The following is a 20796-nucleotide window of genomic DNA, read 5'->3' as shown; positions in this document are numbered from 1 at the left end:
AAATAAAGGATAAGTAAAGTTATTAAATATGACGTACATGCTTTTGCAACGTCGGCTATAACAAGGGTAGGCCTGTATAGGTTATGATAATGAATTGGCATGGTCTTTAGTTGTGTCTAGTTCAGAATCAGAACTCAATTCACTTCGATTAGTATACATGAGCTCGTAATTGACTTTTCACTAGTCTTTGGGCATGACACGCATTTGGTTGGCCCATTTCGCTCCATAACGACCACCAATTTTGCTATTTACTTATCTCAGCTGGCCTCTGACTGATTATCATTGTCCATTTAGAAATGTAGATTATATACTGTATGTGTACACTAGGCATTTGCAATGTATATTAGTCATAGGCCTTGAAACTAAAACTTACCTAAAAGAGGCAGAACGACATAAAGAGTGACGAAGATCATTGCGTATCTATCCGTGTGATGCCTTGTTACAATGGAATTGATAGAACGTCTAGAAAAAAAACTTCGTGCTTTTATTCCACTCTATTCAAATCCATTGAAAACATCGGGGCATGAGGTCCGACATTCGGAACACGTCCAGCTGACTTCATGCGTAAAACATTCCAACCCAAAAGTACTCCAATTTTGCGGCAGGCAACCGAAACCATCAACCACAGAATGATTTTCTTTCCGTGTAAAAACTAAACAAAAGACAAGGATAAGGTATCATAAGGAGACAAAATGAACCGGCCAGAGTGCTCTCGGAACTCCAGCTCGTAGGATGCCCGCGTGTGTCTGAGCGCGCGATGATGCTGTGCTCAATAGTGCAGTGACCACAGCCAGGCAGCAGCAGCAGCAAGGCAGAGGAACTTCTGCATTTCAACGTGGATTTTGGTGATGACAATTAGATACATTTTGTTATTAAACTTTTTCAGGCACATTTTCTTTCTGCAGTTGGCATACAGTGTTGATGTGTGGATAAATAAATGCGCGAAGGCTATTGTCTGTGCGCAATACGTGAATTGCACACATTACACGAACTGTATACTTTTTTTGTACACTCTATCCTAAAACATAGACTATGACACTATTTGCAATATTTTTTATTGTTGATTCTGCGTTCAATTTAACCAAAAATATTCTAGTGTCTTGATTCATGTTTTAGGACTAGACTTCTCCACTACCATCTTCAATATTCCATTATTTTTGGGGTCACAGAGTTCATGGGTTCAACATGTAAACGTTAAAAATATTTTATGGTAATATCCAAGTCAAAAGCAAAGCTGCTATCGCCGATCAAAACGCCACACTCATTTTTTTGCGAAAGACAACCCCATGCGAACAAAGAATAGCTATATGCTCTACAATATTGCATTTCTTGGTGGACGTGTGCATTTTCTAACCAATTTGATGAAAGCCTGTGTTTGTTCCCTTTTCCACATTGAAAATCTAATCAGATCGTCTCGTATCAATGCTGCCGTATGCGCATGTATGATGCGCGTTCGCCACCCATATGGAGCGTGGAAAGAAAAATGAGACGGAGCCTAAATTGTCTATATGCTGTGCTGCTCACAGTGCAAACCATACACTAGGCATTCCATAATTGGAGAACAGAGTGTAGAGCCGTCAGTGCAGCCAGTCAATGCACTGTTGACATCGAGTAGCCTATAAAATGGTGAGCATGGGTGAATATCGCCATCTGTTGGTTTAAAAAAAAGCCTCAATATACACCTGATTATAAATAATAGAATCACTGTATGCCTAGCCCTAGACGTGGGTAATGTAAAATGAAACTATCTGAATTAATTTGAAGGCTATTCAAATCATTCAAATTGACTGGTTTATGATCATTAAAATGTTAACATTTCATTAGGCCTATTAGGTTCATTTTACATACTTTTCCATATTAGATATTTTTAACTGTAGGCATTGAATAACACAGAGATAGGCATTCCATTAATAAGTGAGATATAATCCATGTCATATGTTTGTACAGCAAGGTAATAAAGTTCAGCAGTTGACTCTAATATAAAAGCCTAAAAATGGATCCAGAAAAATAAGAAAATAAGAAAAGCCTACATCTGATACACTAATATGAAATTACATTAATAAATTAAGCATAGAAAAAAAATGGCTTAATCAACTCTAATGGCACAGAGACTGATTGATGAGGGGTTGGGTTAAATGCGGAAGACACATTTCAGTTGAATGCATTCAGTTGTACAACTGACTGGTTATCCCCCTTTCCCTTTGATGTCAACTAAATTATCTCCCTAAAAGGAATAGGGAGAAACTTAACCACTGAGCCAAAATTGGCGCCTCCAAACTGGGCTTTAATGGGCACCAGTCAGGTGCGTTGCCTACCCTTAGGACCTGAAGTACAACATGCATAACTATTAATTGACCATGTAAACTGCTGAAAAAAGTTTCATAAACCAAATGATTGTCTGAGAGTAGGCTAGGCTTAGATGACGGTTTAACAAACACAGAAGCAAACTAAGTGCGCATATGCCTATCTTCTTGTAGGCCTATTACATACAAAGTAAGATTGCCATCTTAGGTTAAGTGTTTTGAACTACAAGCACAGATAAGACACATTGCTTAAGCACTAATCATGCAAACACATTTATTTTTTATTGTGGCTCGGCATCATCGAGATTCAAACCTATGATATTCTGTTCTCTATCCAGAGAATGAGTACACCGCGCTACCATGATGGCGCTAGCGTGCCATGTTTTTTTTTTTTACTCATAAAAGCGTGCCATGTTTTTACTCAAGCTGTTCTTTTTAGTCTATTCAAACAGACCCTATTTCAAAGGAAACAAGCACTCATTAAGATCAGGTGCGGCCAATTAGTGGGCATGGCCAACACACCTGAACACACTTAGCAAGATAGAGGATAGAGATAGTTTTGTAGATGGCATGAGGTAGGAATACATACATTTAATTAGTGGAGTAGGGGGGTGTTCATTTTATTTTATATAATTTTGAGATTAGTGAGTATAGTGTTAGATGGTATGGTATTTATTTAGTATGTTTTTATTTTTCAAGTAAAGTATAAGGGATTTGTACTCCAGTCTAGTAAGTGGTGGTAATGCAACAAACTGGATGCCAACCGCCGTTGAACCTCATAGAAGAAGATAGTTTTGTTGATTCTGAAAAACGCAATGTACGTGTATTTAAATATCACTCTTAGAGCATTACAAGTGTTCTTGTTTTTTATGGAAAGTTTTCTTAACGTCCTCGTAACAATTTAAGAACATTACTTTAAATAGAACCATGAGGAAACCTATAGGAAACGTTATGCTTAAGTACTGATTTTCCCACAGAAGAACGTTGTTTCTTCACGTTCTTAGACAATTTGGGAACATGACTTTAAATAGAACTATGAAGAAACCTTTTGGAAACGTTAAGCTGAAGTACTGAAATTCTCACAGAAGAATGTTGTTTCTTTTTTGGGGGGGAGGTAGATTCACTTTAATATTGCAGATTTTGTGGCTTCAATGTCATTGTCTGCATCATTTCCAATCTCCCATTTTAATATAGTTATCTTTTGTTTGTATTTAGTCCCATCCTTCAGCTTCACTCAACCCCTCCCATCTATCTCCTTCTATCTCCTTCACTCAACCCCTCCCATCTATCCCCATCTTTCTCCAATCTAACACCATTCAGTTTCTTTTTGCCATATATTTTTCAGCTGTACTGTGATGTTTCACAAAAGTTCTGAACATTTCTATTCTCATAGATTCTACATATTGTAAATTAAAGATCAATATTTTTTCTAAGAGTATGATTATATTATTGATTGATTGACTATGACTTTTTAAATCACCCAGCAGTGCTATTTGCAGTGTTAGCTCAATGTAAATATTGCAATTAAATTCAAATCAAATTGTATTTGTCATATGCGCCCAATACAATAGGTGTAGAACTTACAGTGAAATGCTTACTTACAAGCACTTAACCAACAATTCTTTAAGAAGTTAAGAAAAACAATACAAATAAGTGTTAAGTAAAAAATAGATAAGTAAAAATGTGAAAATAAAAGAGTACTTCAACTGAAATTGCAATCAACTTTCTATGGCTTGTTAAAAATATAAATATTTTAGGGAATATTTCATTTTCAAATAACCGAAAGTGAGAGGTTGTAATCTGAATAAAGGGAAAAAGGACATTCTTGAACATGGGGTGAGACATTCTTACTAATCTGCTAGAGAGCCAGTTCGGATTTAAGTATAACTGTTGTATGACTGAAGCTTTTAGTGAGAGGTCTAATGCTTTTAATATTGAATAATTTCTACCCTCCGAATTCATATTGATTATATAAATAGGCCCGTTTAATTTTGTCTGGCTTGCTGTTCCAAATAAAATTGAATATTTTTTGCTTATGAAATTTTAAAAACAAGTCGCTAGGTGTAGGCAAGGCCATAAGCAAATAGGTCAACTGGGATATGACTATAGAGTTAATCCGGGTGATTTTTCAACAAATGGACAGGTATTTTTCATTCCACAGTAGCAAAATTTTATCGAAATATTTGCAAACTTTCTATACAAAGGTATTGTAATGAGATCCTTTCTATCTTTCAGGATATGATTACTGAGCATGTCCACTTCACCATCAGACCATTTTATTGGTAAACTACACTTTAATGTAAAAGTTGTATTTTTTTTGTGATCCAATAAATTATATAGTACACTTATCATAATTTGGTTGTAATCCAGATAGGTTATAAAAAATATCTAGATCATCTATGAGGCTGTAGAGGGATCCAAATTGTGGATTTTAAAGAAAACATGAATCATCAGCATACAGTGACCCCTTTGTTTTTAAGCCCTGGATTTCTAGGCCTTTGATATTATTGTTGCATCTGATTTTAATAGCTATTTCGATGGCCATAATAAATAGATATGCTGATAGTGGAGAATCTTGTTTTACTCGTCTTGACAGTTTAATACTTTCTGAGAATTAGATGTTGTTTACTATTTTACACTTAGGGTTACTATACAGAACTTTAACCCATTGTATAAGAGATTCTCCAAAATTGAAATATTCCGGGCTTTTATATATAAATTAAAGTCAAGCCTTTTCAAAGTAATCTATGAATACCTATCAGGTTTGAAGGTAAGACCCAGATGCAGACTGTGTTGGAGTAACAATGTTTATTACGACAACAGGGCAGGCAAAGGTTAGGACAAGGCAGGCAGGGGTCGATAACCAGAGTAGTGGGGGGAAGGTACAGGCGGGCAGGCAGAGGTTGGTAATCCAGAGGTGGGGCAAAGGCACAGGATGGCAGGCAGGCTCAGGGGCAGGCAGAGTGGTAAGGCAGGCGGACTCAGAGACGGGACAGGCAAAGGTCAAAACCAGGAGGGCGAGAAAAAGAGAGACTGGGGAGAAGCAGGAGCTAAGACGAAAAACTCTGGTTGACTTGACAAACCAGACGAACTGGCAACAGACAAACAGAGAACACAGGTATAAATACACAGGGGATATTGGGGACGATTGGCGACACCTGGAGGGGAGTGGAGATATATCACAAAGACAGGTGAAACATATCAGGGTGTGACAAAACCAGGCCTGGTATCCCAGATTTTTCACAGTGTTCTATTATTTTGAATACTTGCCTTATATTATGTCCAATGTATCATCGATGTAAAAAAAAACAGGATGAATAATATCCAACAATACCTTTTTAATTCTATGCGCTATGCATTTTGCTAGATTTTTTGCAACACAACATTGAAGAGGGGCCTAAAGTTTTTTGAATGGGCTGGATCTTTATATTTACCACTTGGGTCCTGTTTCAGTAATAATGAAATCAGACCTTGTTGGGTATCTGATAATCTACCATTTTTTACAAGAGTAGTTAAAACATGCTAATAGCGGCCCTTTGAGTACATGAAAAAGGTTTGGTATACCTCAACTGGTTTGCCATCCAGCCCTTGAGTTTTCCCGGACTTAAAATTGCATCAGTAACTTCCTCCTCTGTATTTTGCCTTCACATGAGTCGCTTGCTTTATAGCTGTTAATTTGATTAATAGAAAAAAATACTTATAATTAACTTCGGTTGGTGGAGATGGAGGAGACTGAAACTTAAACATATGCTTAAAATACTTTGCTTCCTTTTTCAAAATATATTTTGGTGAATCATGAATGACTAGTCATTTGTAAGTTTCAGTAAAAAAAAATTGGTAGCATTTCTATGTTGAAGATTAAACAAAATGTTGGTACATTTTTACCCCATATTCCATCCAGTTTGCTATATTTTTATAATATATTACACTTGATCTTTCTTGAATAAGTTATTTTTGTTTTTCGTTTAATGTTTTCTGTGCCTCTATGGTACTGTTTTATTATTGCTACCTATCTGTACTACTAGTCTCTCTATTTCCTTTCTTAAAACATCTCTAGGATAGGGGGCAGCATTTTCACTTTTGGATAAATAGCGTGCTCAATTTCAACCTCCTTCTACTCATCCCCAGAATATAAGATATGCATATTATTATATATAGTAGATTTGGATAGAAAACACTCTAACGTTTCTAAAACTGTTTGAATCATGTCTGTGAGTATCACAGAACTTATGTAGCAGGCAAAACCCCGAGGACTAACCATTCAGATTTTCTTTTTTGAGGTCACCGTCTGTTCAATGAAATTTCATTGGGATACTAGATTTCTAATCAACCTGTTTGCAGTTCCTACCGCTTCCACTGGATGTCACCAGTCTTTGGAAATAGGTTGAGGTTATTCCTTTGTGCAATGAAGAAGAACAGCCATCTGAAATCAGTGTAACGTTATGTGCACTGTTTGAGAGTTGCGCAAGACTAGAAAAGTAGCGTTAGTTTGTTGACCTCCTGTATTGAAAACAGATTGACCCGTCTTCAATTTGATCGATTATTAACGTTTACAAATACCTTAAGTTGTATTACAAAAGTAGTCTGAAATGCTTTGGCAAAGTTTAGAGGTAATTTTTGAGATATTTTGTAGTGACGTTGCGCAAATTGGAAGCTGTTTTTTTCTGGATCAAACGCGCCAAATAAATTGACATTTTGGACATATATGGGCGGAATTAAACGAACAAAAGGACCATTTGTGATGTTTATGGAACATATTGGAGTGCCAACAAAAGAAATTCGTCAAAGGTAAGGCATGATTTATATTTTATTTCTGCGTTTTGTGTTGCGCCTGCAGGGTTGAAATATGCTACACTCTCTTTGTTTACTGTTGTACTCAGATAATACCATCTTATGCTTTCGCCGAAAAGCCTTTTTGAAATCTGACATGTTTACTGGATTCACAACGAATGTAGCTTTAATTTTGTATCTTATATGTGTGATTTAATGAAAGTTTGAGTTTATATCATTATTTTGAATTTGGCGCTCTACATTTTCCCTGGCTATTGGCCAAGTGGGACGCAAGCGTCCCGCCTATCCCAGAGAAGTTTTTTAATATGGATAGTTTTTACTTAAATTGCTTTTGTTTTAAAGATGAGTATAGAATTGCACGACCTCTAAAGGCACATTTTAAAGTGTCCCATACACTAAAGGGATCTGCTATATCTGTTATACATTCTTCTGTCCTGGTTAAAAACAAGTTGCCCGGCCTCCCAAGTGGCGCAGCGTTCTAAGGATTGATCCTGAGCCTTATCACAACCGGTCATGATCGGGAGTCCCATAGGGTGGCGCACAATTGGCCCAACGTCCTCCGAGCCTGCAGGCTGACTTCGGATGTCAGTTTAACTGTGTTTCCTCCTACACAGTTTGGCGGGTCATGTTTCGGAGGACGCATGACTCAACTTTCGCCTCCTGAGCCCGTTGGGGAGAGCGATGAGACAAGATCGAAATTGGGGGGAAAAAGGGGGTAATTCTTTTTTTGTTGTCATCCAATAGGCTTTGATTCAATTTCCAATATCCTCATCCACGTGGAAATTCTGTAAGACTCATGTAGATGCCAATTATTTGATCGTCCGACCACATTCTGTCCCCTATCAACACTTAAAAAAAACATTTGGTGCCACAGAGAATGAGATAAGGAAGTAGTCAAGATGACTAGCTTGATTGAAGGTCTGCCATGATTATCTCACTAGGTCAGGAAATCTAAGCCTCCATATATCCACTAGTTCCACTATACCCATGATATTTGTGATTTCCTTAAGTGGATAAGGGTGATAGTTTGTAGTGTGATTTCCTTTACGGTCCATTGAGGTATTTAAAACCCTATTATTATCTCCCACCATAATAATAGAGTCTTGTATTGCTTGTAGGCTTGATAAATTATTATATATATTTTCAAAGAAGCGTGGATAATCATTATTTGGACCGTATACATTACAGAGCCAAATCTGTTTATTGTCCAATAGTATATTTAAAATAATCCATCTACCTCTGTTTGAAAAGTTTGCACATTCGGATTATTGTCAATGAATATCATCACCCCTTTTGAATTTCTTTGCCCATGGGAATTTCTCTACCCCGCAATTTGAGAACATTCCCAATGTCAAACCAGTTGGAGAACGTTCCTATGACATTACCAACATGTTAACTAAATGTAACAATGTTTGAACTTTTAGGAAACGTTCTGTTAAAGTAATGAAATACCAAGAAAATTACGTTTTTTTGTGAAGTTCCTTAAATCTGCTGAGCATGTTCCAAAGCAAAGCAAATATCATTGTATGCAAAATAAACACAGGACAACGACACTCTCACCAAGCGCTAATAAACATATGGATATTAGAACGAAATGTGCTAGCTGAAAAGCACGTTGAGAGAGTAAAAAATATAGTGTGTATTGTCTGGGTAACCCACAGTTGAAGTCGGAAGTTTACATACACCTCAGCCAAATACATTTAAACTCAGTTTTTCACAATTCCTGACATTTAATCCTAGAAAAATTCCCTGATTTAGGTCAGTGAAGTGTCAGAATAATAGTAGAGAAAATTATTTATTTCAGCTTTTATTTCCTTCATCACAATCCCAGTGGTTCAGAAGTTTACATACACACAATTAGTATTTGGTAGCATTACCTTTAAATTGATTAACTTGGGTCAAACGTTTCACGTAGCCTTTCACAAGCTTCCAACAATAAGTTTAATTTTGGGCCATTCCTCCTGACAGAGCTGGTGTAACTGAGTCAGGTTTGTAGGCCTCCTTCCTCACACTCTTTTTCAGTTCTGCCTACAAATCTTCTATGGGATTGAGGTCAGGGCTTTGTGATGGCCACTACAATAGCTTGACTTTGTTGTCCTTAACTTCTTATGGCTGCAGGGGCAGTATTGAGTAGCTTGGATGAAAGGTGCACAGATGTGCCCAGAGTAAACGGCCTGCTCCTCAGTCATAGTTGCTAATATATGCATATTATTTTTGGTATTGGATAGAGAACACTCTGAAGTTTCTAAAACTGTTTGAATTATATCTGTGAGTATAACAGAACTCATATGGCGGGCAAAAACCTGAGAACTTCCACTTCCTGTTTGGATTTTTTCTGAGGCTGGTAGATTTTCAACCAAGATCCCATTGAAATAACAGCGAGACATGGATGAGTTTTCACTTCCTACGGCTTACACTAGATGTCAACAGTCAATAGAACTTTGTCTGATGACTCTAATGGGAAGGGGGGCCGAAGGAGACAGGAATGATTCACCACTGCCATGAGGTGACCACGCATTGAACACGCGCTTTCACGTGAGAGGCAGCTCCGTTCCATCGCTCAACTGAAGTCAATGTAATTCTCCGGTTGGAACGTTATTCAAGATGTATGTTAACAACATTCTAACGCACAGGTGTCAAACTCATTCCACGGGGGGCCGAGTGTCTGCGGGTTTTCGCTCCTCCCTTGTACTTGATTGATGAATTAACATCACTAATTAGTTAGTAACTCCCCACACCTGGTTGTCTAGGGCTTTATTGAAAGGAAAAACCAAAAACCTGCAGACACTAGGCCCTCCGTGGAATGAGTTTGACACCCCTGTTCTAACGATTCATTCAATACATCGTTTGACATGTTTCTACTGACTTTTACAGAACTTTAGGACATTTCGTCACGTTATAGTGGACGCACTTTGTGACTTTGGAATTGTTTACCAAACGCGCTAACCAAAGTAGCTAATTGGACATAAATAACGGACAGTATCGAACAAATCAAGCATTTATTGTGGACCTGGGATTCCTAGGACTGCATTCTGATGAAGTTCATCAAAGGCAAGGAAACATTTATCATGTATTTTCTGGTTTCTGTTGACTCCAACATGGCGGCTAATTTTACTATTGTTCTGAGGTCCGTCTCAGATTATTGCATGGTTTGCTTTTTCCGCAAAGTTTTTTAAAAATCTGACACAGCGGTAGCATTAAGGAGAGGTATATCTATAATTCCATGTGTATAACTTGTATTTCCATCTACATTTATGATGAGTATTTCTGTTGAAACAATGTGGCTATGCACTATCACTGGATGTTTTTGGAACTAGTGAATGTAACGCGCCAATGTAAACTCAGATTTTTTTAATATAAATATGTATTGTGTAACATGAAGTCCTATGAGTGTCATCTGATGAAGATCATCTAAGGTTAGTAATTAATTTTCTCTATTTCTGCTTTTTGTGACTGCTATCTTTCGCTGGAAAAATGGCTGTGCTTATTGTGGTTTAGTGTGACCTAACATAATCGTTTGTAGTGTTTTCGCTGAAAAGCATATTTGAAATTGGACACTTTGGTGGGATTAACAACAAGATTACCTTTAAAATGGTATAAGACATATGTATGTCTGAGAAATTTTAATTATGAGATTTCTGCTTTTGGAATTTGGCGCCCTGCACTTTCACTGGCTGTTGTCATATCATCCCGTTAGCGGGATTGCAGCCATAAGAAGTATTTAAGCCATTTTGCCACAACTTTGGAAGTATGCTTGGGGTCATTCTCCATTTGGAAGACCCATTTGCGACCAAGCTTTAACTTCCTGACTGATGTCTTGAGATGTTGCTTCAATATATCCACATAATGTTCCTGCCTCATGATGCCATCTATTTTGTGATGTGCACCAGTCCCTCCTGCAGCGAAGCACCAACAAACATGATGCTGCTTCATGGTTGGAATTGTGTTCTTTGGCTTGCAAGCCTCCCCCTTTTTCCTCCAAACATAACAATGGTCATTATGGCCCAAACAGTTTAATTTTTGTTTCATTAGACCAGAGGACAAAAGTACAATTGTTGTCCCCATGTGCAGTTGCAAACCGTAGTCTGGCTTTTTTTATGGTGGTTTTGGAGCAGTGGCTTCTTCCTTGCTGAGCGGCCTTTCAGGTTATGTTGATATAGGACTCGTTTTACTGTAGATATAGATACTTTTCGCACCAAAGTACATTCATCGCACCAAAGTACATTCAAAGTACATTCATCAGAAAGCTTCTCCTTCCTGAGCGGTATGACGTCTGCGTGGTCCCATGGTGTTTATACTTGCGTACTATTGTTTGTACAGATTAATGTAGTACCTTCAGGCGTTTGGAAATTGCTGAACCAGACTTGTGGAGGTCCCCAATTTTTTTTCTGAGGTCTTGGCTGATTTATTTTGATTTTCCCATGATGTCAAGCACTGAGATTCAAGGTAGGCCTTGAAATACATCCACAGGTACACCTCCAATTGACTCAAATGATAGCAATTAGCCCATCAGAAGCTTCTAAAGCCATGACATCATTTTCAGGAATTTTCCAAGCTGTTTAAAGGCATAGTCAATGTAGTGTATGTAAGCTTCTGACCCACTGGAATTGTGATACAGTGAATTATAAGTGAAATAATCTGTCTGTAAACAATTGTTGGAAAAATGACTTGTGTCATGCACAAAGTAGATGTCATAACCGACTTGTCAAAACTATAGTTTGTTATCAAGAAATTTGTGGAGTGGTTGAAAAACAAGTTTTATTGACTCCAACCTAAGTGTATGTAAACTTCCGACATCAACTGTTTAAAGCTTAATGACTTTGTTATTTTAATCTCAAAGGGGAAATTACCAACCTTATGAAGGTGAGCAACATCAATCTGGGATTTATGAATTGCCTCAATTAATATTTACTATTCATTTAGCAAATGAATGTCAGAATGATATAGGCTAGTCCTGGTCATATAAACGAGCAGGCGTTCACTTAATTAATGTGCTTCTTCATGGCACCGGCTAAAACCATTCGTTCCAGCAGTGCTCAGGAGGAAATTGGTTAAAGTAAAGTATTAGCCTCTAGAAGCCTACTGGTATTTGACAAATCTTGAAGAAGCAAAAAGCACTGAATTAAAGTTGATTGCTGACTGTACTTACAAATGTCAAACAATAATGAGAACTAATAGTTCATGGAATGAGCTCTGATGAATGAAGAGGTCTAGAGAGAATGGCTGCACTGGAACATTTCTGACCATGATTACAGAATGTCTTCATGGTGGTAGGCCTATAGGCTACCCCCTAGACTACCCTTTGTACAAAACATTTCTGTAGGCCATGTTTGGGTGGGGACATACTGAATTTGACATTTTCCACTATATTAGTATGCTTTCTGTTAAAAGTACACTGACTTCAAGCCAACAAAGTGCTACCAGCCTGGACAACGTTGATCAGAGTGAGTCCTGCCAAATGCACTTGCACGCTATATAACACATGCACATTTGTTGGCGGGAATTCTGATGGGATTCTCAACACAATCATCATATTTTTTACTGCTGTCCTGGCTAACCTCATGTTTAATAAATCATTTAAAAGGTCATATAAATATTAATTTCTTCCAATAAAGATATGAGTTTGGATACTCTTTTAAAACAAATTCTATGTACCAAACAGCAAATACCAGAGAAAACACCACTGTTATTTGTGCAATTTTAGCTAAATTAGTTTATTTTTCATTTTCAATTGACTGTTTTGGGGAATTGGGATGCCTAAAGAGCGTGACTGGTTGGGTCTGTCCTGAAGTTCACTGTTTCAATATTGTTTCCATCAAGGTGGCTATTGCCAGATGTCAAAACAAGATTAAGTCATTGACAGAAATATTGAAATGTGTCTCTTAAAGCAGGGTGTGACAATATTGTTAAAGTGACAGAGATAATAACAGACACTTCATTGAGCAGTGAATGCACAGAGTTGTACAGTGAATAGTCAAATAGCTACATGAATTACAGTGTGTTGGCAGATGAAGTGCCGTATTGACTCACTTTTAAGAGGTGATCTGTTGTATGATTAAAACCCTTAATCTAGTAGAGGGGCTTCATCAGAGACTGAATGGATCAATTGCAAGTGGCGCTACAAAATCAATTCCTAGTTTCCGCCGGATTACATTAGTATTATTGTAAGAAACCTTTTAACACGCTTGAATTATATGCGGAAGATAGATTCATCAGCCTTTTATAATGTTGAGCTCTTCCTGTACATGTCAAAAAGGAACAGAACAAGAATGGCAATTACAGGGGTCAAATTCAAAGGGTCATTCATTGAGTTAAAATGAATAAGAGCTGAATTATAGGCTGCTGCTGAATATCACATATACCTTGAGTCAGTATGCTCCATATTTTTTTATGATTATGCTAAATTGAGCAGCTGTAATAGCATAAATGTTTTCACTAGATAGCAACCTGCTTTATCATGTCAACAAATGCAATGATAAGGGCAAGATGCATTTCAGACTGCATTCTAGTTTGTGACCTTTCACTGCAAGTTTGTTTCTGGGAGATACACTTCCACTGGAAATCATGTTCTATTGTGGAGCTGGCTAAAACTATGTGCATGATTTTTCAGGTATGACAAAGTGTTTTCAACGCGCTATCATAATGAAACAGCTCAAATGTTGTGCTTTTGTTGTGCCTAAAATTAACCTCATACACAGAATAATAAAAAAACTATAAAGTTGTCACATTAACTGGCAATTCTGTACTTAGATGATATGCATTAGTTAAACAGGTAAACAACCAGCTGGCGATAGAACAAATGTACATATGCAACAAGATAACCAACACTAGCAAGGTTTCAGTTGTTTTTTTTCCCATAGTTTTGTAGGCCTACTCATACAGCTGCAACTGTATATGCATTCCTAAATCAAGACCTTTCTTGAGTTGGGCTCTGGGATGGTGCAACTGTTGAGAATGTGAGCCTATGGTTGTGTGGGGAAAAGGGTTGAGTGTGTATGAGTGTGCATGAGTGTGTGGGTGTCTGTGTGTGTCCCACACCTGTTGCGAGGGAGTAAAATATGTTAGGATGATTCACAATAATTGTTTGCTAATATAATACTTGCTTGCAATAATGTAATTTTGGTATGGCGAGACTGGTGAGAGCTAAAAGTATTTTGCATAAATTGCTAACATTACTACAAATATTAATAGCTAATTATGGAAAATAAGATAAACAGGATTATTTTTTATTTTTTTTTAATGGTTATATATAATACAAATCGAGGTGAGGGCGATGGAAATGCATTTGGCGGTTGATCTACTTCTGTTCTGTGAGTGGCACTGTGTGCTCTTATCGAAAGGATGGATCCCAGTCTCTTCAGGGCTATGGGATCTGGGGGGTCGGGGGCAGTCTGCCAGGCATTGGGATGACAACCCAACTCGGTATGAGGAGGTAACAATGTATGTCACGCCCTAACCCTATGGTGTATAGGTCATAGCGTGACTAGGGGGGTTTCTAGCGTTTCTATTTCTATGTTGGTATTTGTATGGTTCCCAACTAGAGGCAGCTGATTATCGTTGTCTCTAATTGGGGATCATACTTAAGTTGCCCATTGTTCCCACCTGTGTTGTGGGATATTGTTTTCAGTTAGTGCCTAAGTGCGCTCTACTGGACGTTCGTTTATTCTTTGTTGTTTTTGTTAAGTTTCACTTTGAAATAAAGTACGTGGAACTATACGCACGCTGCGCCTTGGTCCACTCCTTTCGACGATCGTGTTAATGCAAATATCATGGTACAGCTAAAATGAGACTCAATCATCATATTACTTTTTAATAGTATGTTTACAAACATATATTTTGATAAATAGAATTGAAAGTTCTGTTTCATTATAGTAAGTGGTGAAATAAGTATAGCCAGTTATAATTGTAATGGCCTAGCAGATAATAAGAAAAGACGATCAGTATTTACCTGGCTAAAAGAGAAGGAATATAATATCTATTGTTTACAGGAAACTCATTCAACAATTTTAGATGAAATTTTGTGGAAAAAGGACTGGGGGGGGCGAAGAAATTCAAAAGGGGTTAATTAACAGTAATTTTGATTCAAGTGTGCAAATTGTCCAAACAGATCATCAAGGTAGATGGATTATTTTAAATATGTTATTGGACAATAAACAGACATAGCTTATTAACCTATACGGTCCAAATAATGATGATCCAAGCTTCTTTGTAAATATATACTGTTGAAGTTGGAAGTTTACATACACATTAGCCAAATACATTTAAACTCAGTTTTTCACAATTCCTGACATTTAATCCTACTAAATATTCCCTGTTTTAGGTCAGTTAGGATCACCACTTTAATTTAAGAATGTGAAATGTCAGAATAATAGCAGAGAGAATTATTTATTTCAGTTTTTATTTATTTCATTGCATTCCCAGTGGGTCAGAAGTTTACATATAGTCAATTGGTATTTGGTAGCATTGCCTTTAAATTGCTTAACTTGTGTCAAACGTTTTGGGTAGCCTTCCACAAGCTTCCCACAATAAGTTGGGTGAATTTTGGCCCATTCCTCCTGACAGAGCTGGTGTAACTGAGTCAGGATGTAGGCCTCCTTGCTCGCATACGCTTTTTCAGTTCTGCCCACAAATTTCTCTAAGTTTGAGGTCAGGGCTTTGTGACGGCTTCTCCAATACCTTGACTTTGTTGTCCTTAAGCCATTTTGCAACAACTTTGGAAGTGTGCTTGGGGTCATTGTCCACTTGATAGAAGAGATAATTATTTAAGTGCACCAGTCCCTCCTGCAGCAAAGCACCCCCACAACATGATGCTGCCACCCCCGTGCTTCCATGTGCAGTTGCAAGCCGTAGTCTGTATTTTTTATGGTGGTTTTGGAGCAGTGGCTTCTTCCTTGCTGAGCAGAAGCCTATCAGAAGCTATCAGGCGACAGGGTGCCATGTGAGGCTGGGGGCTGACTCTGGACCTGCCAGGGAGAACGAATGAGAGCTAGGTTAGCGGTAGAGCTCTGAGCCTACTGCAGGAATAGGTAACTCTGAGCCTAGCGGAGCAGGAGTCCGATAACCCACATGGGCTAGGGATTGAGGGCCGACTAGGGCTGGAGAATGCAGACCTAGTACAGCTGTGGCCTGAAGATCTGGTCCTATGGACTAAGGGCCTATCGCAAGTAGTTTGGCAGGAGGCTGAAAGTCTGGTGGGCTAGGGAGCTGCATGCTGAATAGGTCTGGAGACAGAAAGCCTTGTTCAGCTAATTTTGGGCTTAGTAGGGCAGGAGGCTCTAAACCTGGCATGCTAGGCAACTGCCTACCAACTAAGGCAGGGTGTGAACTCAGCAGGGCAGCAGACTACAGACCTTTAAACATGGTGGCTAACTTAGAGCCCCCTGCCCTGCTAGGCCCTAAGACTGGACACTTTACACCTGCCAAGTAGGCAGGAAACTGAAACTCTAACCCTACCGAGAAGGAAGGGAGCTCTGACAGTACCGAGGGAAGGGAACATACCAATAAAACAATAAAACAAATTATAATAAATAAAGAAATAAAACTTTTTAAAAAAAGACTAGCCTGCTGGCCTTACGGAGTCGATAGGAACATTAGCCTGAGCTATTTAGCACCTTGCACAAATGATTGTCTATTTCTGTTTTTCCTGCGGACGGGCGCCCTGTACCTGCGCACTGAGGGAAGTAGTTCAAAGTCCAGGTACACAGGGTGGCTTGGGTCTAAAATGATTTTGTGAGCCTTACGGAGGGCTCTGACCTTAAAGATCTCATCCAGGCCTGACTGTTTAACTCCAAGTACCTTGTTTGCTGTGGTAATAATCCTTCTCAACATATTTCTCTGGCTGACAGTGGCATTGCCAAACCAACAGAGAATACAAAAAGTTAAAATACTCTCAATAAAGGACTTGTAAAACAGAGTCAATATAGTACAGTCTACATTAAAAGATCTCAGCTTTTTGAGAAAGTACACTCTCTGTTGGCTCTTTTTGTAGATCAGGTCTGTACATTTACTCCACTGAAGCTTATTGTCCAAAAGGACACACAGATATTTGTATTCCTCTACAATTTCTATATTCTGACCTTGGATAGATGTTGCAGAGGTAGGTGTTGTATGCTTCCTGAAGTCTATGCACATCTCTTTGGTCTTGTTGGTATTGAGGACCAGGTGTGATTCATCACACCACTCTACAAAGTCATCTAGGACCGGGCCATGGTGTTGCTCGTCATCATGCAACAGGCTGATCAAGGCAGTGTCATCAGCAAACTTAACGAGGTGTCTGTTAGTATGGGAACTAGTACAACTATTAGTTTACAAGATGTACAGGAATGGGGACAAAACACACCACTGAGGAGAACCTGTTGATATTGTGTATATTCGACACGTGGGGACCTATTTTGACACGCTGTGAGCATTGGCTCAGGAAGTCCAACAGCCACAAAACCAGCCCCCCATCTAAGGAGAAGTCCCGAATGAGTCTCTGTGCCAGAATGTAAGGCTGGATTGTGTTGAAGGCAGAAGAAAAGTCAACAAACAGAACCCTGACATGGGATTTTGCACCCTAGATCTATAGACCATGTTAAGGAGGGTAAGAATGGCATCATCAACTCCTCTACTAGGCTGATAGGCAAACTGAAATGGGTTGAGAAGCTTCTGGGTGACACTGAGAATATGACTTTTCACAATTTTCTCAGGGCATTTCATTACTAAGGATGTCAAGACGACAGGGCGGTAGTCATTCAGCACAGAGGGATTAGATTAGGAATTTATATAATTATTGAGTTTTTCCACAATACTGGCACGTGTTGCTGGTCGAGTGAGGATTGGAAAATGTCTGTAAAAACACCAGCCAATTGTTCAGCACAGTGCTTTAACATGTCCACTTATTTTGTCTGGGCCTGGGCTTTTGTATGCGTTACATCCCCAGAACAACATTAAAACATCAGACTGTTTAATTAATCTTTCATTTGCTGTACAACATGTATTTTTCATAAATGTTTTATGATGAGTATTTATGTATTTCACGTTGCTCTCTGTAATTATTCTGGCTGATTTGGTGCCATTTATGATCATGGCAGCAATGTAAAACCAGGATTTGTAGCTATAAATATGCACATTTTCGAACAAAACATAAATGTATTGTATAACATGATGTTATAAGAATGTCATCTGATGAAGTTGTTCAAAGTTTAGTGATCAATTTTATCTCTATTTGTGGGTTTTGTGAAAGCTATGTTTGCGGTGAAAACATGGCGTTGTGTGTTTGGCTATTGTGGTGAGCTAACATAAATATATATTGTGTTTTCGCTGTAAAACATTTAAAAAATCGTACGTGTTGGCTGGAACACACAAGATGTTTATCTTTCATTTGCTGTATTGGACTTGTGATTTCATGAAATTATATTATATGATATCCCTGTGGCGCAAGGCTAGGCTATGCTAGTCAGCGTTTCTGATAGGGAGGATCCCGGATCCGGGAGGGTGAATCGGTAGAGTTTTAACAACAACTTTCTCAAACATTTGTAATGATGCTTCCATTTGTTTTACCTCCGACACAAAGTTGTTTGATTCAAATCTTGAGAAGAAAACATTCAGTTCATTAGCCATGTTCTGGCCCTCATATCTCCCAAGGTCAGCACTGGTTTTTCCCCTGCCTATGTGGGGGGCACTAGCCATGGATTAATCCCTTGCCAGGCCACCCTTGCGTTACCTGAGGAGAGGGTCCTCTCCACCCTTTGCTTGTATGCCTCCTTGTCCACCAGTATCTGTCTTTTGATATCACCTTGTACATCTCTTAAAGCCTGTATATTACCCTCAGCATAAACTGCCTTCTTCCTATCAAGTAGTGATTTTAGATGTTTTGATACCCAAGGCTTATTGTTAGGGAAGATTTTACAGGTTTTAGTAGGCACAACTGACTCAACACAGAAGTTTACATAGTCTGAAATAACATCTGTGAGTTCATCAAGATCAGAGCTGCTGTTCTCAAATACCTCCCACATAGTACAGTCAAAACACCCCTGGAGACAAGTGATCCTGTTGTCATTCCAGATCTGGACAGTTTTAACTGTGGATTTCTCCCTCTCCAGGAACCGACAGTAGGTTGGCCTGAGGTAGACCACATTGTGGTCTGATGTCCCCAGGGGATGTCTGGTGGTGGCAGAGAACGCATTTGGTATTGTCCCACAACACAAATCAAGAGTAATATTTTTTCGGTCCTTCATGTAGTAAAATTTTATGCAAATATTTCAACAATGCATCGGAAGAGGTGGGCTGGGAGTGATAGGCCCTAGTTCTCTTCAGGTAGCCAAACAACAAAACTAGACTACTTAATTAGGAACATGCCGAATGGTGATGCTTCTGCAGTGATACTCAAATGTAGGCTAAGTCGTTTTTTTCTCCTTGCATTATAGGCTACAACTTTAAAAGTTGATTTCTGTTTTCTCATTGAAAAGACTTCGTTAGAGCTTTTAAACTACATGCTAAACTATCTTTTGATTTATGAATGTGGCGGCACCGGCGACTTGGATCATGTTAAGTTTTGTAGGTATGTTTTAGTTTTGTAGGCTAGGCTACCTATTTAATTTTTACGGTGTATTCAGAAAGTATTCAGACCCCTTGACTTTTTCGCCCCCAAAAATATGTTACAGCCTTATTCTAAAATGGATTAAATAGTTTTTTTCCTCTTCAATCCACACACAATACCACATAATGACAAATCAAAAAAAGGTTTTAAGAATTTTTTGCAAATGTACAGTATATATACACTGCTCAAAAAAATTAAGGGAACACTTAAACAACACAATGTAACTCCAAGTCAATCACACTTCTGTGAAATCAAACTTAGGAAACTTAGGAAGCAACACTGATTGACAATAAATTTCACATGCTGTTGTGCAAATGGAATAGACAAAAGGTGGAAACTATAGGCAATTAGCAAGACACCCCCCAAAAAGGAGTGATTCTGCAGGTGGTGACCACAGACCACTTCTTAGTTCCTATGCTTCCTGGCTGATGTTTTGGTCACTTTTGAATGCTGGCGGTGCTCTCACTCTAGTGGTAGCATGAGACGGAGTCTACAACCCACACAAGTGGCTCAGGTAGTGCAGTTCATCCAGGATGGCACATCAATGCGAGCTGTGGCAAAAAGGTTTGCTGTGTCTGTCAACGTAGTGTCCAGAGCATGGAGGCGCTACCAGGAGACAGGCCAGTACAACAGGAGACGTGGAGGAGGCCGTAGGAGGGCAACAACCCAGCAGCAGGACCGCTACCTCCGCCTTTATGCAAGGAGGAGCACTGCCAGCGCCCTGCAAAATGACCTTCAGCAGGCCACAAATGCGCATGTGTCAGCATATGGTCTCACAAGGGGTCTGAGGATCTCATCTCGGTACCCATTGGCAGTCAGGCTACCTCTGGCGAGCACATGGAGGGCTGTGCGGCCCCACAAAGAAATGCCACCCCACACCATGACTGATCCATCGCCAAACCGGTCATGCTGGAGGATGTTGCAGGCAGCAGAATGTTCTCCGCGGCGTCTCCAGACTCTGCCACGTCTGTCACATGTGCTCAGTGTGAACCTGCTTTCATCTGTGAAGAGCACAGGGCGCCAGTGGCGAATTTGCCAATCTTGGTGTTCTCTGGCAAATGCCAAACGTCCTGCACGGTGTTGGGCTGTAAGCACAACACCGACCTGTGGACGTCGGGCCCT

The 20796-nt window shown here is 39.0% G+C and overlaps 1 protein-coding gene across 1 annotated transcript in view; it reads right to left on the bottom strand.

The window, feature by feature from the left end:
• LOC129858377 (GDNF family receptor alpha-1-like) overlaps window positions 1–1479 on the bottom strand; it is a 102316-nt gene extending 100837 nt beyond the window's left edge. Inside the window, exon 1 of the mRNA XM_055927557.1 lies at window positions 374–1479. Coding sequence (XP_055783532.1) covers window positions 374–413 — 40 coding nt within the window. The 5' untranslated portion in view covers window positions 414–1479. The remainder of the gene's footprint in view (window positions 1–373) is intronic.
• Window positions 1480–20796: the final 19317 nt, after the last annotated feature.

This window comes from Salvelinus fontinalis, chromosome 1, assembly GCF_029448725.1.
Source record: "Salvelinus fontinalis isolate EN_2023a chromosome 1, ASM2944872v1, whole genome shotgun sequence".
In the NCBI taxonomy this organism is placed as follows: Eukaryota; Metazoa; Chordata; class Actinopteri; order Salmoniformes; family Salmonidae; genus Salvelinus; species Salvelinus fontinalis.
Note: the sequence above shows the minus strand (reverse complement) of the source record. Positions and strands in the feature narration are given on the sequence as shown.